The following is a 17,272-nucleotide window of genomic DNA, read 5'->3' as shown; positions in this document are numbered from 1 at the left end:
CGGGGACCCCAGGGGCCGCCTGGGGCCCTGAGGGCAACCGGGGGCGTGGCGCACCTGCGCAGGCTCACCGACTGCACGGGCTCCTGGCTCCCGGCGCCCACTCCGCCGCGACCTTCCGCCGGCCTCGGTAGGGAGTACCCCCCACCTCGCCGCGCCTCTCCGGATCCTGGAGCCCCTGCTCCGCGGCCTTTGGCCCCCAGTCCCGCCGGACCCCGCACGGCACCCACTTGCCCGCCCCGTTCCAGCCTGGAAGCACAGGCCGACAGCCGTCACAGCGCCATGCCCTCGCTAGGGGACCTGGTGCACGACTGGCACCGGGGCGTGCAGGCGGTGGCCCGTGGGGACTGGGGCTGCGCCCTGCGCCTCTTCTCGGGCAACCCGGACCCGCCCGCCAAGATGTGCTTCAACTTGGGCTGTGTGCACCTGCTGGCCGGGGACCCGGAGGCCGCGCTACGGGTGAGCAGGGTCCCCGACAGCGGGCACCCAGGGTGGCCGCGGGGACCCCACCTGTGGGGAGGCTGTTCACTGGCCCTGGGGACCCAGCTGCCCGGGTGAGCCCGGCGTCCCCGCCCTTCTTCCTGACGGTCATCTGGGGGATGTCCCCCACTGTTCTGCCTCAGTGAACAGCTATGGCAGGTGGGAGCTGTGTGGTGGGGGATCCCACCTGAACTCAGGGCCAGGATGTGGGGCGGCCTCCCCCATCATCTCCACGTGGTGATGACCACGTGCCAGATTCTCCAGTCACCAGGAAGGGCTGGGGTGATACTGGCTCAGGTGCTTGGTGTCCTAACGTACCCGGAAATAGGCTGGAGGCTGGATCCTGCTTGGAAGGGGCCTGCCTGCCCCTCAAGGTGTAGGGCTTGGAGCAGGGACTTCATCAAACACCTATGGCGATGCGCAGATGCTGTCTTGTTGGTACCCACACCCCAGATCTAAGTACTCATCTTTTCCCCAATCTGTTCCCCAAAAGAACCAAGAGTTCAGGAGTGCACACAGGTACACATGCACAGCTCGTCTGCTGAGGGGGCAGCACAGAGCTGCTCTCTGCCCTCTGAATGCTTTGTATTCTTTCAAGTGATGCGTATTCAGGGGTATGTACAAAAATCCAGCAGCACCCCACTCATCGTTCCCGTCCCCAAACCTCTCTGACAGAAAGAACCAGGATCCAACAGTTTTCAAGACGATCAGTGGCAGTTACCTGAAAAATGACACAAATGAAAAGAGAATTAGATGTTATAGGAGAGCATCAGTGTGAATACCTTGCACAACTTCATGTGGGAATGAGAGGGAGACTGGGCAATGTGTATAAGGGATCCCCTGTTGCTTCTTGCCTCTGCATATGAGTCTACAATTCTCAGTAACAATTTCAGGGTTTTGTTTTTTTTTAAGATTTTTATTTATTTATTTATTCGAGAGAGAGAGAGAGAGAGAGAGGCAGAGACACAGGCAGAGGGAGAAGCAGGCTCCATGCAGGGAGCCCGACGCGGGACTCAATCCTGGGTCTCCAGGATCAGGCTCTGGGCTGAAGGCGGCGTTAAACTGCTGAGTGACCCAGGCTGCCCCAGTTTCAGGTTTTTAAAAAAGACTTTATTTATTTATTTGGCAGAGAGAGAGCACAAGTAGAGGGAGTTGCAGGCAGAGGGAGGGGAGAAGCAGGCTCCCCGCTGAGCAGGGAGCCCAATGTGCGGCTGGACCCCAGGACCCTGGGTCATGACCAGACCTGAAGGCAGACGCTTCACCGCCTGAGCCACCCAGGGGCCTGTCTTTCTAATTCAAAAAGATAACAAGTGTGGGACACCTGGGTCCTGGGGTGACCCTGAGGTCCTGGGATGGAGTCCTACATCTGGCTCCCTGCAAGGAGCCTGACACAGGACTTGATCCTGGGACTCCAGGATCAAGCCCTGGGCCAAAGGCAGGCATTAAACCGCTGAGCCACCCAGGGATCCCCCTAAATAAGATCTTTTTTAAAAAAAGATAAAAAGTGTGTCATTCTGTATGAACTATCAGAAATAGGAGTTTAGGGACGCCCAAGTGGCTCAGTGGTGGAGCGCCTGCCTTTGGCTGGGGGCGTGATCCTGGATTCCCGGGTTCGAGTCCTGCATGGAGCCTGCATCTCCCTCTGCCTGTGTCTCTGCCTCTCTCTGTCTCTCATGAATAAATAAATAAAATCTTAAAAAAAAAAAGGAGTTTAAAAAGATGAGAATGTCGCATAAGTTGGAGCCCCAGGGGTGACTGGTGACTGTGCTGGAGCACTTCCTTCTGTTGTTTCCCGTCATCCTCATGGTAAACAGAGTGGTTTATGATGACACCTCACTGGGCTCTTCGACCTCAGGAGCTCAGGGCACCTGACTAGGGACGCATGCACCCAGATACCAGCTCTGGAGACCCCTGGATGTGTGGCCGGCACGAGGGCCAGTGGAATGCCTTGGCCCCCTGTTGCTGGCCATCTGCCTAGACTGTCTGTGACACAAGGGTGATCCTTGGGCATTTTCATCCTCAGGCATTTGACCAAGCAGTGACCAAGGACACATGCATGGCTGTTGCCTTCTTCCAGCGAGGTGTGGCCAACTTCCAGCTGGAGAGGTGAGCACAGGGATGCCTTGTTTCTTCTCTGATGCCCCTTTCTCTCTGCGCAGTCCATTTTTGTACTCCCCCCATGCTCTCCCCGTGGGTCACCCCCCCTTGCCAACCCTCTCCTGTATAGCCCCCGGGAAGCATGGGCAGGGTACAGTGCTCCTGCTGCAGAAGATGCAGGGCAGAGCCGCATGGTGAGCCTCATCTCTGCCGAGGTTCATGGAGCGCTTTCACGGACAGCCCCTCCTCTGCTCCTCACCACGTTGTTACTGTAGCAGGGATGGTGTGATCATACTCGTTCTGCAGATGTGGACCCCGAAACAGGGCTGCGGGAATGGTGTGTCCCAGGACATGGAGCTGGTTGGGGTCCTCAATGCTCACCAGGGTTCTTTCTCCCGTGGTCCTTCCCAGAGAAGGAACCATTCTGCAGGATAGGCTCATCTTCCCACTCCCTCACCTAGCCCCTGGATGAGCCCCACAGATGGCCCCATGCCAGGCAGGCCGACTCTGGGGGTAGCCTCCTCCTCTCATGGAGCCAGGGGCCTGCCTAGGGGAGGCTGAGGAGCTTCCTTCCAGCAGGTCTGTGCAGAGGGAGGCCCCCAGGGGACATGGGTCCCGAGAAGCAGGAGGGAAATGCTCAGGGCACTCTATGCAGCCAGGGTTGGGTAGACGGGGGCCCCAGGCAGGGCAGTGAGCCTTCCAGAAGGCAGAGCTGGATCAGAGCTAGCTTCACCTCACACCCCAGGCCCGTTGCCCTCTGTAACCCCACAGCCATATCTGCATATTGATCCCTTGATCCAATGGTAGAGACTTGAATGCCCACCATGAGCTAGGACCTGGGTGGTCACCACGGCCCCTAGCAGGTGTCCTGAAGCTGGGTGAGGGAGCCTGGGATAGGGCTTGGCCCCTTCCCCAATGACCTCAGAGCCCCACCCACTGCCCACAGGTTCCAGGAGGCCCTGTCTGACTTCCGGCTGGCCCTGGCGCAGCTGAGGGGTAATGCGGCCATCGACTACACGCAGCTGGGCCTGCGCTTCAAGCTGAAAGCCTGGGAGGTGAGCTTGCACAGACTTGAACAGGAAGCTGGCCTCCAAAGGTGGTGCCCCACTGGCCCTACGGGCCACGGTCCCACCCCGAGGAAGCTTAGGGACGGAGAGTTGGGAGACTGCCAGAAGGAGGGCCGGGGAGGGTCAGAGAGGCAGCAGGGAGTGGCAGATGGGGTCAGGAAGAAGCATGGCTTGACCATGGGCCCCTGGCAGGGGACAGGCAGGTAGCGCCCCCACCTTGGGCTGTCCAGGCGGCTGACGCCAAGGGAGGGGAATGGAGAGGACACCCCCCGCACTCCCAGCAGTGCTGCCTAGGAGCCTTCTCCAGACGACCTGTGCTTCAATAAACAGATGGCGGAAAGTCCTATCAGGTGGGGTCTGCAGGCACCTGGGTTCCCTAGCCCACCGCACCCACCGCCAGAGGGCTGGGCGTGGGCAGTTGGCCTGGCAGTGACCACCCCCCCGCCCCCAGCCTTGTAACAGAATCTCCAGAGGGTGGCCAGCTGGCTCTGGGAGTGTGTGTTGCTAGGCAGGCCACGGAGACCGCAGCGCGCTGGAAGAACCGGTTGGTTCTGTTGACGAAGTCGAGCTGGGCAAGCACCTGCTACCCTCACAGCGGGTGTGGGGGGGTGCGGGTGTCTGCGGGGCCTCCTGGAGCACCAGGCAACTCAGCGTGTCCTGGTGTCCTTCCGGCCACAGCTGGAACCCGACCCTACCTGTCTGTCAGAACGTCTTCTCACGCGGGGGCGGGGGCGGGGGCGGGTGAGGGTGAGGAAGGGGACAGGCCCGAGCGGGGCTCCTGCGACAGCAGCGCGGACTCCTGCCCCGGGCAGGACCGCGCGGTCGGTCGCGCAGAAGGGGGCGGAAGCGGACAGGACGCTCCAGGAGCTCCCAACCTACCCCTGATGCTCGGAGCAGAGAACCTACCTCTCCGGCTGCGGGTCTGGAGACCGAGGTCGGCCCGGCAGAGCCCCGCACCTGCTGACAGGCCGGCTGCCCATCCCCCGGCCCGCGGGCTCCGCGGCACCGCGGGCACCCAGAGAGGCCTCGGGGTCTTTGCGGGGGGGGGGGGGGAGGGCGGGGCTGGAGGCGGTGGGCGCGGGGAGTGGGGCCAGGGGTGGGTCTGGGGCGGGGCTTGGGGCGGAATCAGGGGCGGGGGCGGGGGGCCTGAAGCCGATCTGGGGGTGAGACCAGGGGGGCAGGAGCAGAAGAGCGAGCGAGGGAGAGGGCTGTGACCTCTCGTTCCCTCCCAGGTGCTCTTCAACGTGGGGGCGGCACAGTGCGCGCTGGGACTGTGGGCTGAGGCCGCTGGCAGCCTAGAGGAAGCCCTCTGCAAGGGGCCAGAGGGGGCCGGGGAAGACCTGCGTGCCGCCCTGGCCCAAGTGCAGGTGAGGAGAGCAGGCCAGGCCCCCTTAGCGCACGTCCAGGGCTCCTATCTGTCCCAGCGCCCCCAGACCAACTGTATGAGCTGAAGAAGTCTCTAGAGGGAGGTGCTCCTGTGCCCAGGTGTGGGGGCTGGGGAAGTCTCTCAGGGTGTGAGAAGTGGGTGGGCGGTTCCTGAGGCCACAGCCCTGTCAGATGCTCAGGTCTGCATTGGCTGGACCCCCTCCAGAAACAGGCTACCCTGCAGCTGCGGCAGGTCCCCAGGGGTGAGGTCTTTCGGCCTCACAGGCGGCATGTGGAGCACCTGGAACCCGTGGATTTCCTGGGCAAGGCCAAGGTAACCCCGGGTGCTCAGGGGTCAGCAGCAGCCGGGGGGTGAGCTCAAAGGGTCGTTGTTGTTAGGGAGCCTTCGGTGGGTGGGTGGACAGTGGGCACAGGGCCATCCCTAGGCTGCAGACGTACCCGAACTTCTGGGTCGGGGGCAGGGTCTCCATGTGGGCTTCAGATCCTGGGTTCTTGGAAGCAGCAGGCAGAACCCACCAGAAGCTGGCTGCAGAGGGGCACCTAAGTGGTGCTGCCCCCCCAGCCACACCCTTCTGACCTCAGCACCTCCCTGAGTCTCTGTGTTTCTGTGTCTCCCTGCATCTCTGCCCCAGAGAGTGGGATCGCAGTAGGGCTGAGGTCAGCTGGCCAGGCAGTGTCACCCAAATCACAGCCCTGGGGGCAGGGGTGGGATACAGGGACCTGTGTGCACAAAGGGAAGTTCGCCTGGGTTTCAAGCTGGTGGCCCTGGATTAGCCCCAGCCCCCCGAGGTCACCGGGGGCCAGTGTGCTGTGTGCCACCATGTACACAGCTGGTGAGGCTACATGCCCCACACACCTTGTCTTCATGACCACTGCTTGCTGGGGCCAGGTGACTCCGAGCTGCATTAATGAATCAATTCAGTCTGCTTCTCACAGTACCAGGCATCTGAGAAATAAAGATATTTCAAAACTTGTATGAAAAGGAGGCTGAAACCATCCGCACATGTTGTCCTTCGTCAGACGTGTTCTTCCCACCGTCCTGGCCCCCACCGTGGTGGTCTGGCAGCCTTGGGTTGGCTGTGGGAGACTCCCCCTGGGGGGTTGGGGCTGGGGCCCCTGACACAGCTATGCCTGTGCTGTCCCTCCCCAGGTGGTATCCTCTGCCATCCCTGATGACCATCTCCAGGGCTCCCAGCGTCAGCAGCGCCAGGTGAGTGGGGCGCCCTCCAGCCAGCCCCCAAGTGCCCCTGTCACTGTACAGACCTGAGCGCTTGAGGCCTTTCTCTTTGGGGGTTCCCGATGGTCACTGATGTGAGGATGGGAGTGGCAGGCCTCTTGTGTGTGAGAGTCTGAACATCATGCAACCTTACCTGGGGGTGCTGGGCCTTCCCCGGGGACCTGCATCCTGGGACAGGACAGCATTCTGGGCCTACAGGTTTGGGACACAAAGGATGCAGCCAGACCTGGACCTGCCCCATGGTAGTTAGGAGCGTCTCACCTCCGCCTCTTGCTTCCCCTGTGGCCCCGGAGGCCAGAGGCCAGGACTGTCACAGCCCCTGCAGACTAGATGTGGCCAGAGCCCTTGAGGCCGGGGACAGGTGTCCAGCCTCTGTCCACCCTCCCCATGTCCCTGTTATCCAGAGGCCCAGTCCATGAGGAGCCGCAGGGGGCACCGGCGGGGAGCTGACACTGCTGGTTGCCCCAAAGCTCAGGGCCCTACCCAGGGAGGGCACTGACTGGGTTGTGGGCTGACATGCTCACCCCTCCGGCCTCCTCACAGCAGGGGCCATCCAACCCGGAGAGGGGGTGGGGCTCAAGTCTGCAGAGGGTGGGGGGACATAGAGCAGGGGCCCACTCTGTGCTGCACCCTGTGCTGCCCCTCATGTCCACACTCGGGGCTCCTCTCAGGCAGGGAAGTGGCCTGAACTGGTGGTGTTGGGGAGGAACAGGGCTTCCCCCATCCCGCAGGGCTGGAGACACAGGCCTCTGTGGAACTGCCGTCTCTGGCAGTCCTGGCGTGCTCCCTGGTGTAAGGACAGAGGCTGGCTTTGGACGGGTGGCGCAGGCTGACCACTGTGCGCCAGTCATCTACGATGAGCGGGTGAGTGCGCCTGGGTCAGGGGGACAGGGGCCCTAGTGCTGGGGGACACCCCCCAGGCTGAGCATGGGGACCAGCAGCCACAGCCTGGGTCTCAGGGCAGGGCAGGTGGCCTCACTGCCTGCTGGGGACAGACCTTTGGCCTCCCCTGTCCAGCCAGAGATGCGGCTGGGGCCAGCCCAGGTGGCTGAGCTGGGAGCATGCTGATGTCCCTGTGGCACAGACAGGAGTCTGGGGTACCTCACCCCACCCCAGGCCTGGGGAGTGGCTGGCCTGCAGCCTGGGCATCTGTGCGTTTGGTCTCAGGCCATTCAGCCAAGGCCTTGTCACCCAGCCTTCCCTCCTGGACTGAGAGGTGTGTGGCGCCACTGCCCACGGCCTGCGCCAGGAGAGGGGGTCTCCCCTACACGGAGAAGGTGGTTGGACTTAACACATGGTTTACCCAACGACTCAGTAAGAAAAGAGTCTCTTCATTGTCGTTGATGCTCTGTTAACTCAGGGTGAACACACCTCAGCCCTCAAAGGCCCTGTTCCCTGGGCTTCACTGAATCCCTGCAAGGCATGAAGGCTATGTTTATGGGGTTCGTGCATGGGGTCTTAGGCCTCGGCCTTCCTGACGACTTCTGAGGTGCTATAAGCAGCTGGTACAAACACTTCATTACCCCACCTGAGGTCAGAGTCTGAGTCAGGATGGCCTGACTCCCGAGGCCCCTCTGGGGTGTCTCCCCAGCACGTCCAACACAGGTGCAGTCCAGTCGGCCCCTGGCCTGGGCCCCCCAGCTTGAGCCTCCATCTCATAGTGCTTGGTGGTGGGGTCGGGTGGGGTCAGGGTGGGGGTTAGGGTGGGGTTGGGGTGGGTGATGGGGTCGACCCTGCTGATGTGAGGAACGTGTGTGGTCTCCAGCCTGTGGGGACTGGTTCATGCCCTGAATACACCTCCATGTGGGTTGTATTTATGGCTTCCTGCTGGTCAGCGGGGTCAGTGGCAGTAAACCTCACCACTGGGTCTGCTGGGAAAACTGCCCCCACTAGGCCCCCCCCAGGCCCCCTCTCCCGGCCCCCCTCCTCCCTCCCTGACCCCCTCACCAGCCTGTGGCTCTTCCTACAGAAGCCCTGCATGGAGCAAGTTGGCAAACACATTCCTCCAGGTGAGGACATCCTGAGCTGCGGGTGGTCAGCAGGAGCGCTGGGTGGAGGGGTCCCAGGCAGGCCTCCGGGGGTGCTTAGGCCCCAGAGGGAGGAAGCTGTGGGTCTGTGGTACAGGAGCTCCTCTGCTTCAGCATGTTCCACATGGGGAATGGGCAACTGAGTCCCTGCTCTGTCACCCCACAGGCCCGCCGGCGGCAGGGAGGCCAGAGCCCAGCCCCTCTGAGGACCCCTCCAGCACCAGGGTAAGAGGCACTGGCCTTCACGTTGCTGTCCTGTCCCTCAGACGGCCCTGGGGACCCAGGTTGTGGAGCCTCACTGGCCTGCAGCCCCCACCCCTCTGCTCCAAGGCCATCCCAGCTGGGCCCCCAGCGAGCAGCTCCAGGCTTCGCAGGCTGACGGCTGCCTTTCTGCCTCATCCCAGGTGGTGGCTGCGGGCGGCCCTGAGTCCTTGGTGACGGTCACCGTGCAGTGTGCCTTCACCCTGGCCCTGAAGGTCCCCTGGGGAGCTGGCCTGCCCCACTTGCGGACCCTGCTGAGCCAGGCTCTCCCTCTGCAGGCCCAGCATGGGCAGCTCAGGTGAGCAGATGGCAGGTTCATGGGGACCGCTGAGGTCAGAGGTCAGCACCTGCCTGAAGCAGCCCTGCCCCTCGCCCACTCTGGGGGGTCTCTTTGCAGTTACCGGGATCCTAGCCATGAGGCACGCTGGGTCGCCCTCCCCGGGGAGGAAGCACTGCAGGGGGCCTGGCGAGACACAGCGGCCAGCCCCGGGGGACTGCAGCTGCAGTGCCGGGTGAGACTTGGAGCTGCGGGTGTGGATCTGTGGGGTGGGGGCCTGGGCCTGTCTCTGCCCTGCCGGCCCTGCAGCCTGCCCCCTCTTCCTGCCACAGGCAGCAGGCAGCCGGCCAGTCCTGTACCAGGCGGTGGCCCAGCACAACTACTGTGCCCAGGGGCCTGAGGACCTAGACTTGCGGCAGGGGGACATGGTGGACGTCCTGTGTGCAGGTCAGTGGGCTGCTGGGCCCAGGGCTTCTATGAGTGTATGACAGTTGCTATGCTCTGAGGGGCCCTGATGTCCCCTTGCATGCAGTGGACCCGGCGTGGCTGGAGGGCCACTGTGACGGCCGCATCGGCATCTTCCCCAAGTGCTTCGTGGTCCCAGCTGGATGGTGCATGTGAGGAGCCCGACACCCCAAATCCAGAGAAGAAATCGCCCCAGGATGATTTCTTCCTGTGGCAAGGAGGGTTTTAATAAAGCATCTTCCCCACACTGAAGTGTGGTCTGTATTCTCGGCTTGTCCATTTTGGGGGCCACAAAGACTTCTGGGGGTGGGAGCCCAGGAGTGGCCATGGAGCCTGGATTCTACTCCCTCAGGCAGCAGACTACCAGGGCTGCAGCTGGCCTCTCCCCAGCCTCCTCCTGAGGCCCTGCCCGCCTCTCCCAGGGAGCCAGGCCCCTCCCTGCCACGAGGTCACCCCCACTTTTGGGCTTGACTGGGCCCCACAGCCTGCTAATGCAGTAGACCACACTGCCCTGGGGAAGTGTGGTGGAGGACTGGGTGACCAGGGGGGGAGCGGGAGAGGGGGTAGGAGGGAGGCGCAGGGTGGGGGGGGTGGTTGGGGAGGGAGGAGGAAGAAAGAGGGAGTGGGGAAGGGGAGCAGAGGGGTGTCTGAGGGGGGTGGGAGGGAAGCTGAGGGGGGCAAGGGAGGAGCAGGGGGTGACGGGAGGGGAGCAGAGGGGGGCAGGAGGGGGAGGCGGGAAGGGAGCAGGAGGGGGACCACAGCACACCCTGACCAGCCCACAGCAACCCTGAGGACAGAGCGTGGCCGTCTGAGCGCGAGACCAGGGCCCCCAGGACAGGGAGGCCATATGGGTCAGTAGCGCAGAAGGCAGCCCCGGGCTGTGGGAGCTGGGCCTGGGCCTCCAACAGTGGGTGGTGGCCCACTCAGCCGTGGGTCCGGAGGAGGTGGACGGCAGCAGCTCCAAGAGTGGCCCCGAGCGTAAGCACCATGAAGCCAGCACCTGCTGCCCACACGCCATAACTCTGGGCCCTCCACTGGGCGGGCACGGCGGCTGGGACCATGCTGGTCAGGTTCAGCATGTAGCCCAGCGTCCAGCCGATACTGGTGCCGCCAACCTGTGGGATACGAGGCTGGTCAGGGCAGCTGCCCCAGAGCCCCTGCCCTGGATGGCTGGGCCCAGGAGGTGATCACCTGCTTGCGGAACTCGATGCTGGGCCAGGTCTCTTCACTGAAGCCATAGCCTTCCAGCAGCAGCGTGAGTATGTACAGGCCCGAAGCACAATAGTCACGCAGCCAGCGCTCCTGCCCCGGTGCGCTTGCCTTCACCTGGGGGCCGGCATGTGAGGGGCCGGGGGATGCACCCCTCCCGTCCCATGGGGGCTGGACCCACCCAAGCACATGGCCTGGGTCGTGCCTGTGATTACTGCAGCCTAGGGCACCAGGAGGTTGTGCTGGGGACCCCGCATGTCCCCCACCTGCTTCCAGGGCCTCTGGCAGAACTCCCACACAGTGGTGTTGACAGTGGCCAGCGGCTGCTTGGACGTGAGGTTCAAGAAAGCGAAGGTGTAGTAAAAGGACGAGAAGGCCTGGGCACAAGGAGTCAGGTGGGCGCGCCTGCATTGGGCCGGTGCCGGGGGCCCAGGTCAAGGGAGCCCCAGTGTGCGGCAGGCCGAGTCCCCAAGGCCCCCACCTGGCATCAGGCCCCTGGGGCTCCAGAAGGAGGCTGGGACCCGGGGGGCGGACAGGACAGTGCTCACATAGAACTGGCCCTGCACGGGGGGCTGGTAGACCCCGTCGAAGGTGCAGTGTCCTCGGCCCTCGCAGCTGGAGAAGTTGAAGAGGCCTTGGATAGCTGAGACGCAGGCTGTGGGGCTCCCCGTTCCTTCCACGGTCAGGTTCCCTGCCCCGTGTTGGGGGGGCAGGGTATGCACACAGGGTGACTCGTACAGGGTGGCCAGGGACAGCATGGCCCGGTAGCCTCTATGGTAGCACGGGTGGCAGACCACGGGGCCGGGGCTGGCCTGCAAGAGGTCAGGGGGCAGCCTGGAGCCTAGCACAGGCCCAGAGGCTGTCCTGCTGCCCCCCACCCCTTTCCCTGCAGCCAGGCCAACCTGCACCAGCTGAGCCAGGAGCCTAGTCAGCATCTGGTCATGGCCAAAGCACAGGTAGCTGTGGGTGTAGACGCGGTGCTCAGAGCCATAGAGGCGGAAGGTGGCCTGACTGCTCTCGTCCAGGATGGGGCCTCTGGGCACAAAGGTGATCTGCGTGGAGGCCCCACCCATGTCCAGGGCGCCCACTAGGGTCCCCTCCAGGGGCCGGATCCATTCTCCAGAGAAAGAGTACTGGGGACCAACAGGTGCAGTGAGTCCCGGCACCTGCCACACCAACCCCAGCCCTGGTCCCCCTCCCTGGGGCAGCTGTGGCACCTGGACCAGCCTGCCCAGGATGTAGTTGATGGTGATCCAGCCGAAGGCACCTTCGTCCTGCCCAGTCAGGAGCTCAGCACCCCGAAAGTCCAGGGGAGACCGGCCCAGGGCCTGGCTGACTGCCGCAAAAATGGCTGTGGCCTGGGAGCTATTCTTCTGGCTGCGTGGACGGGACCAGCTGCCCAAGTGGGAAACCCACGGCCCCGCCGCCCACCTACCTGCTGCGGCCTTGGCCCCTCAGCTCCTGGGGGTTTCTCCTGCGAGCGCTGGGCACTGGGCCCTGGGCCGCCCTCACCTGAGCAGCCTCATGCCAGCAGTGGCCCCCAGGAAGGCAGGCGTTTCCTGATGTTTTGCTTGTGGGATAATCACCAGGGCCTCTTCCAGGCAGCCCTGCAGGCTCTCCCCAGCCTGCGCAGGGTCAGAGGCATACGAAGAGATGCCTGGCCCTGAAACACAGCACCCGGGACAGGGCTGTAGCTGCTCGGTGCCCCCAGGAGGCCCGGCAGTGTCTTTATCCCAGGACCTCTGGGTGAGATCTTATTTGGGAAAAAGGTCTTTGCAGATATAATTAAGGGTCTTAAGAGGAGGCTCAGCAGGCTCCCTGGGGCCCTGAATCCAAGGCCCATGTCTGTCTAAGGGAGGACAGGGGGTGGTGACACACACGGGGAAGGCCTTGCAACGCCACGGGGAGAGGGGATGACAGGCTGGTGGGTGCTGTGCCAGGTCCCTGCGGGCAGACAGCTCGGCTCCAGTGCCACCATGAGCTGAGCCACCCAGGTCACTCCCTCAACCTCTCTGACCACTTTTCTTTCGGGTCAATTAACTGACTTGCTAAAGGATGCGAACGCAGCCCCCACTGGCTCCGGCCTCCCCCCAGCTGGTGCCACTCCTGCCCCCCCGCACGTGAATCCCACCCAGGGAGCAGGCCACAGCTGTCCACACCCACACCGCTGACGGTGCTGCCTCCTGACCTTTCACCTGGCAGGCCAGCGCCTGGCTGACCACGCCTGTGCTGTTCTGCTTGTCTGCTGGCCACCGATACACAAAGAGGGACGTGTGGGTGGACCCGGCGTCAAACACGACCCCAAACTGAGGGTGACAGCAGGGTCAGGAGGGTGCCGCCTGCCCAGCCTCCTCCTGCCCCAGCCCAGGGCCTACCTTGGTGTCTGTGGGCAGGAGGACACTGGTGGCCTCCACCAGGATGAGGATGAGCGTGGTGAGACCTGAGGCCACTGTGGCCCCCAGCAGGGTGCTTAGGACCCGCTGCTTCCAGGTTGGCCCCATGAGGGCTGGGTACCTGCAGAGGGGGCACCTGTGGGCACCCAGACTCTCTGTGCTGCAGCTGCAGACGCTGCCTGCCCTGGAAGGTCAATGTGTCCTCCCTGGTTGGTGGGCCTCCGTCCTACCTGGTCACTGGGCCTCTGTCCTCCGTGGTCACTGGGTCTCCATCCTCCCTGGTCGGTGGGCCTCCATACTTCCTGGTGGGTGGGTCTCTGTCCTTCCTGGTTGGTGGGTCTCTATCCTCACTGGTTGGTGGGCAGGGCCGAAGACCAGCATGTCAGAGCCAGGCCTGCCTGGGGTGCCACGGGGCCAGGGCTAGCCTGAGATGAGCAATGGTGAGGCGGTGGCATCCAGAGGAGCCTCTTCCTCATGCCGGGGCCATGGTGTCTTCTAGGAAGCCCCCTCCCCCACCCTCCTGGGGGAAGGAGTCCTGCACTGCAGGTCAGCGCAACTGACCTCAAGGGACCCAGCCCCCCTCCTCTGCCGCCCTCCTGCCTCCTCTCTGCAGCCCCAACCTGATCCTGGTGGGCATAGGTGCCTGGCTGGGGGTCCAGGGAGCCTCAAGTGTCCTCTGAGGAGTGTGGTTGGCAGGGGCCTGAGGAGCACGTCATGACTAAGGACCTTGAGCTCGGGGAGCTTGGAACAAAGACGCTGGTTTCTGGTTGAAAACCCAACCCCTCCCCCCAGAAAAAAAAAAACAAAACCAAAAACAACCCCTGGCTTCTGTCATTGGATTCCGAAATGGTTTAGTTGGCTCCAGACGGGCTCTGGGCCACTGGCTGGGCTGAGCCAGGAACGCACTTGGCACAGGGGCCCCAACACCCCAGGCCAGGCCGTGTGTGGGGCCCTCAGGAGTCTAGGCACCTGGTGTCCCCCCCGAAGGCACCACTCCCTGGGGTCTCCCGTGCTCTCTAGCACGGGTCCTGCGACTGGGTGTCCACTGTGACCCTCACAGAAATGGAGATAAACGCAGGTGATTTCAAGCTGAGTGAGGGGCAGGGGAGGTAGTACCATGAGGCCATGGCCCCCAGTGACCAGGGACAGGATGGGCTGCGAGGTGAGGGTCCCATTTTAAGGCAGGAGGGACAGACTCAGAAGGTGGGTGGCCTGTCAGGTCCGGAGGAGACCCAGCCTGGGTCCCCACCCAGCATGCAGATCACAGGCAGGGCCCAGGGATGCCAAAACCCCTCTCAGAGCTCCCCCCAAGAACACGCATCCTGAGACCCCCAGCCAGAGGATGGGCAAACTCCTCCACTGTCAGGATAGCCCCCCTTGACCAGTACAGCCCCCTCCTGACCAGGACAGCCCCCCTCTGACCGGGACAGCCCCCCCTTACCTGTGCTGCCAGAGAGACTGCTGCAGCGAGGACAGAGCTGGGTGGCTCCCGTCCCTTGGGCTCCTGCCAAGTGCTGTCCCGCCTCCGTCCCTCTGCTGGTCACCACCCTCCTCCACCTGGGCCTCAGCAGCAGGTGACAGGGTCTGGGAAGGGTCCCCACCGGTGGGACTGTTCATGCCCAATCCAGACTGGCCACCAGTTCTGTGCAGTGAGCTCAGGCCCCGCCGAGGGGTCACCCCCATCCCCCAGGGTCACCCCCCAGGGTTATGACCTCGCCCCACCTGCCCCACTCAGTGGCCCGCCCAGGGGCCCCCACCCCTCTCTGGAGGCTGCACGCACAGACTTTGCCCTCTGACCCTGCCCTCCCCTGCGGGCAGCCTGGGCTTGGCCTAAGGGCAGGTCAGAGTCCAGTGACCCAGGGCTTGGCCAGAGCAAAGGCCTGAGGAGGCCTAACACATGGTCCAGGGAGGACAGGGACACCCAGCTCCCTGGTGCTGCTGTTTAGTTATTTCGAGTGTACAATGAAGTCGCTCTGTTTTTGTACGTGTGTAGACACACAGGAACACCACCAGTCACCCCTCCCCGTGCCCCTTGGGTCATGCCCTGTCCCCCTGGTCCCCCACGCTGCCAAATGCCTCTGGTCACAGTCCTGTTGCTGGGAGTTGGCCACGGGGCTGGGTGAGCCTGGTGGCCCCCACGCAGAGCAGAGTGCTTCCTGGTCCCTCCTGCGCCTGGGCCAGTCCGTATAGATGGGGTGCATGTTGGCTGGCCTGCCCTTGGGGAAGCATCTGGGGAGTCTTCACCCTGGCCGTGGCTGTGGAGGTCCTGGTGCCCTGATCGCCCCCGGGAGACACACTGCACATGGCCAAGTCATGTTGACCTGGATTCCAAACCGCCCAGGTCTGCAGCAAGGTCCAGCTTCCCGCCTCCTCCCCAGCATTTGGGGTCATGATTTTTAACTTCAGCTGATCTGATGGGTGAAGCCTCATTATGGGTTCACATTGCCCCCATGGCTGGGATCCTGGACACCTGTGCAGCACTGATGTGCACACGCATCTTCCCCGATGACGTGTCACATCTCCTCCCTGTAAACTGGATTCTTTCATTTCTTCCCATGAGAGTCAAGGAGTCTGAAGAGGCGGCTTTCGGCTCAGGGGCTTGAGTGACCCCCGGCTGCAAGGACAGTCCATCAGGAGACACCCCCCCCTTGACGTATGCGTAGGCCTAACTGACCTAGGGATACTCACGACCTGGCACCGGAACCAGGAAAGGAGGACCGTCTGTGGCCATGAGGCCAGTGCCCACCCACTGCCCTAGGGCTGCCCTCCCTGGGCCTGTGCTCCCTGCCCTTCCTGCCTCTACTGGAAGCTCTTGCCCAGCTGCTAGTCTCCGAGATGCCTGGTTCACAACGTGTCTTTAGAGCCACAGTGCCTCTGTTTCGCATGCACTGCGTGGTTTCGGCCAAGGTCACGGCCACCATGCAGGGATGGCCCAACTATGGCCCCACTGCCGAGAGCACCCTCCTTCCCGCATGACCTCTCATGCCCCCTTCTCATGCACCTGGCCACGTGTGCGGCCTTCTTCTGGGTCCTGCTGTGTCCGCCTTCCCCATGTCTGTCTGAGAGGGGCCGGCGTGTACCTCTGGCTGCTATGCCCTGGAAGCCCTGAGAGCACGGCAAAGCCCCTATCCAGCTTCATGTCTCCTGAAAGTTGCTTAGTTCTCCTCGCTCCTATGTGCTTCCAGGTAGTTTGCCAGCCTCTCTAGCTACAAAACCTCCTTCTGAAATTTCTGCGACCATTTTAGGGAGAATTGACAGCCTCACAAGTGTCAGCCTTCGGGTCTGCGAACACAGTCCTGTTTATTTAGGATTTAGGTCTTTTAAATATTCTCTTTGGCCAGAATTTCTAGTTTTCAGAACCACGATCCTGCACATGTGTGTTTTTGAATTCAGCTTATTTGAACACAACGGCCAAGTTTACCCATTTCTCTGTCTCACACATTCTGCGTATGGGAGTCACAGGCTGTAGCTCTATCTGCCTGATAAGCAGGACTCCGCCCCACGGACCCGCCCCATCCACCTCCGATCATCCCCTGCTGGACACAAGTTGCCTCCATCCTGCCCTGAGTAATGCTGTGATGATGCAGGCACAGATCTGTTCAAACTCGCATGTTGGTCTCCTTTGGGTGAGTGTCTGGTGGTTCAAGCCTGGGTCCTGGGGCGGCTCCAGTTTCATCCTCCTGAGGACCAGCCCCCCATATCCCCACAGAGGCCCCCAGTTTGCATCCCTGCCCACAGGCCAGGAGGCCCTTGCCCTTGCCCTGTGTCCTCACTAACACCTGCTGTGTCTCATGTTGTTGGTTTGAGCCACTGTCACAGGTGTGAAGTAACATCTCATTGTGGTTGGATTTGCAGCTGGGTATGACCATCTTCCACGTGTCTATTGGCCATTGGGAGGTCTTCCTTGGAAACGTGTCTGTGGGGTCCTCTGCCCATCTTTTAATCAGCTTGTTCTTTGTTTTTTGTTTTTGTTTTTTACTACTGAGCCGTGTGAATTTTGGGCACCAGCCCCCAGCAGACACAATTGGCAATGATCTTTCCTCATCTGCAAGCTGCCTGTCTGCTCCGTGGACGGGCTCCTCTGTTAGCGGATTTTTGGTTTCATGTAGTTGCACTTGTTTATTTCTTGTGCTGGTGACTATCATCACTAAGACCAACACCAAGGAGCTTCTTCTGGTCATTCCATAGTCTCAGGTCTGACTTTCAAGTCTTGGTCTTATATTTTATAGTGTGTATTTTGTTAGTTTGTACCCAAGTATTTCATTTTTGTGGGAGCTATTACACATCCTATTATTATTTTTAAAAATCTTACTTGTTTATTCATGAGACACACAGAGAGGCAGAGACACAGAGGGAGAAGCAGGCTCTCCACGGGG

At 62.1% G+C, this 17,272-nt stretch overlaps 2 protein-coding genes across 11 annotated transcripts; one reads left to right on the top strand and one right to left on the bottom strand.

The window, feature by feature from the left end:
- Positions 1-38: 38 nt before the first annotated feature.
- On the top strand, positions 39-9,546 carry NOXA1 (NADPH oxidase activator 1). Of its 2 annotated transcripts, none has more exons than XM_055330944.1 (14): positions 39-127; positions 2,501-2,583; positions 3,521-3,629; positions 4,874-5,008; positions 5,233-5,340; positions 6,178-6,237; positions 6,463-6,506; positions 6,996-7,128; positions 8,234-8,273; positions 8,458-8,516; positions 8,696-8,850; positions 8,950-9,064; positions 9,162-9,276; positions 9,362-9,546. In XM_055330944.1, the coding sequence occupies exons 2-14, from the start codon at positions 2,534-2,536 to the stop codon at positions 9,448-9,450; spliced, it is 1,212 nt and encodes a 403-aa protein (XP_055186919.1). In that variant the 5' UTR covers positions 39-127; positions 2,501-2,533; the 3' UTR covers positions 9,451-9,546. The 2 variants fall into 2 exon arrangements, with proteins under 2 accessions (XP_055186919.1, XP_055186918.1); XM_055330943.1 differs by having other exon boundaries at positions 62-456.
- Positions 9,547-9,696: 150 nt separating this feature from the next.
- On the bottom strand, positions 9,697-14,532 carry ENTPD8 (ectonucleoside triphosphate diphosphohydrolase 8). Of its 9 annotated transcripts, none has more exons than XM_055330920.1 (11): positions 14,338-14,532; positions 13,127-13,246; positions 12,879-13,032; positions 12,692-12,809; positions 12,016-12,166; positions 11,721-11,880; positions 11,406-11,636; positions 11,052-11,315; positions 10,770-10,880; positions 10,486-10,620; positions 9,697-10,409 (listed from the first exon to the last, which is right to left on the bottom strand). In XM_055330920.1, the coding sequence occupies exons 1-11, from the start codon at positions 14,511-14,513 to the stop codon at positions 10,218-10,220; spliced, it is 1,812 nt and encodes a 603-aa protein (XP_055186895.1). In that variant the 5' UTR covers positions 14,514-14,532; the 3' UTR covers positions 9,697-10,217. The 9 variants fall into 9 exon arrangements, 7 of the variants coding, with proteins under 7 accessions (XP_055186895.1, XP_055186888.1, XP_055186901.1 ...); XM_055330913.1 differs by adding an exon at positions 13,517-13,596 and having other exon boundaries at positions 10,486-10,880; positions 10,985-11,315; positions 14,338-14,465; XM_055330926.1 differs by adding an exon at positions 13,517-13,596 and having other exon boundaries at positions 10,486-10,880; positions 10,985-11,315; positions 12,879-13,017; positions 13,127-13,321; positions 14,338-14,355.
- Positions 14,533-17,272: the final 2,740 nt, after the last annotated feature.

Source organism: Nyctereutes procyonoides, unplaced genomic scaffold (assembly GCF_905146905.1).
Source record: "Nyctereutes procyonoides isolate TBG_1078 unplaced genomic scaffold, NYPRO_anot_genome, whole genome shotgun sequence".
NCBI classification, from domain to species: Eukaryota; Metazoa; Chordata; class Mammalia; order Carnivora; family Canidae; genus Nyctereutes; species Nyctereutes procyonoides.
This window is presented reverse-complemented; position numbering and strand designations above follow the sequence as displayed.

Bases quoted from the DNA above. Each gene is read 5' to 3' on its own strand.
- NOXA1 (XM_055330943.1), top strand. From the start codon at position 280: ATGCCCTCGCTAGGGGACCTGGTGCACGACTGGCACCGGGGCGTGCAG. The intron at 2,584-3,520 runs GTGAGCACAGGG...CACTGCCCACAG, and splicing joins GCCAACTTCCAGCTGGAGAG to GTTCCAGGAGGCCCTGTCTG. The intron at 9,065-9,161 runs GTGAGACTTGGA...TTCCTGCCACAG, and splicing joins GACTGCAGCTGCAGTGCCGG to GCAGCAGGCAGCCGGCCAGT.
- ENTPD8 (XM_055330885.1), bottom strand. From the start codon at position 14,513: ATGAACAGTCCCACCGGTGGGGACCCTTCCCAGACCCTGTCACCTGCT. The intron at 11,316-11,405 runs GTTGGCCTGGCT...GACCTCTTGCAG, and splicing joins TCCTGGCTCAGCTGGTGCAG to GCCAGCCCCGGCCCCGTGGT. The intron at 10,881-10,984 runs GTGGGGGCCTTG...CCTTGTGCCCAG, and splicing joins CCCCAGGGGCCTGATGCCAG to GCCTTCTCGTCCTTTTACTA.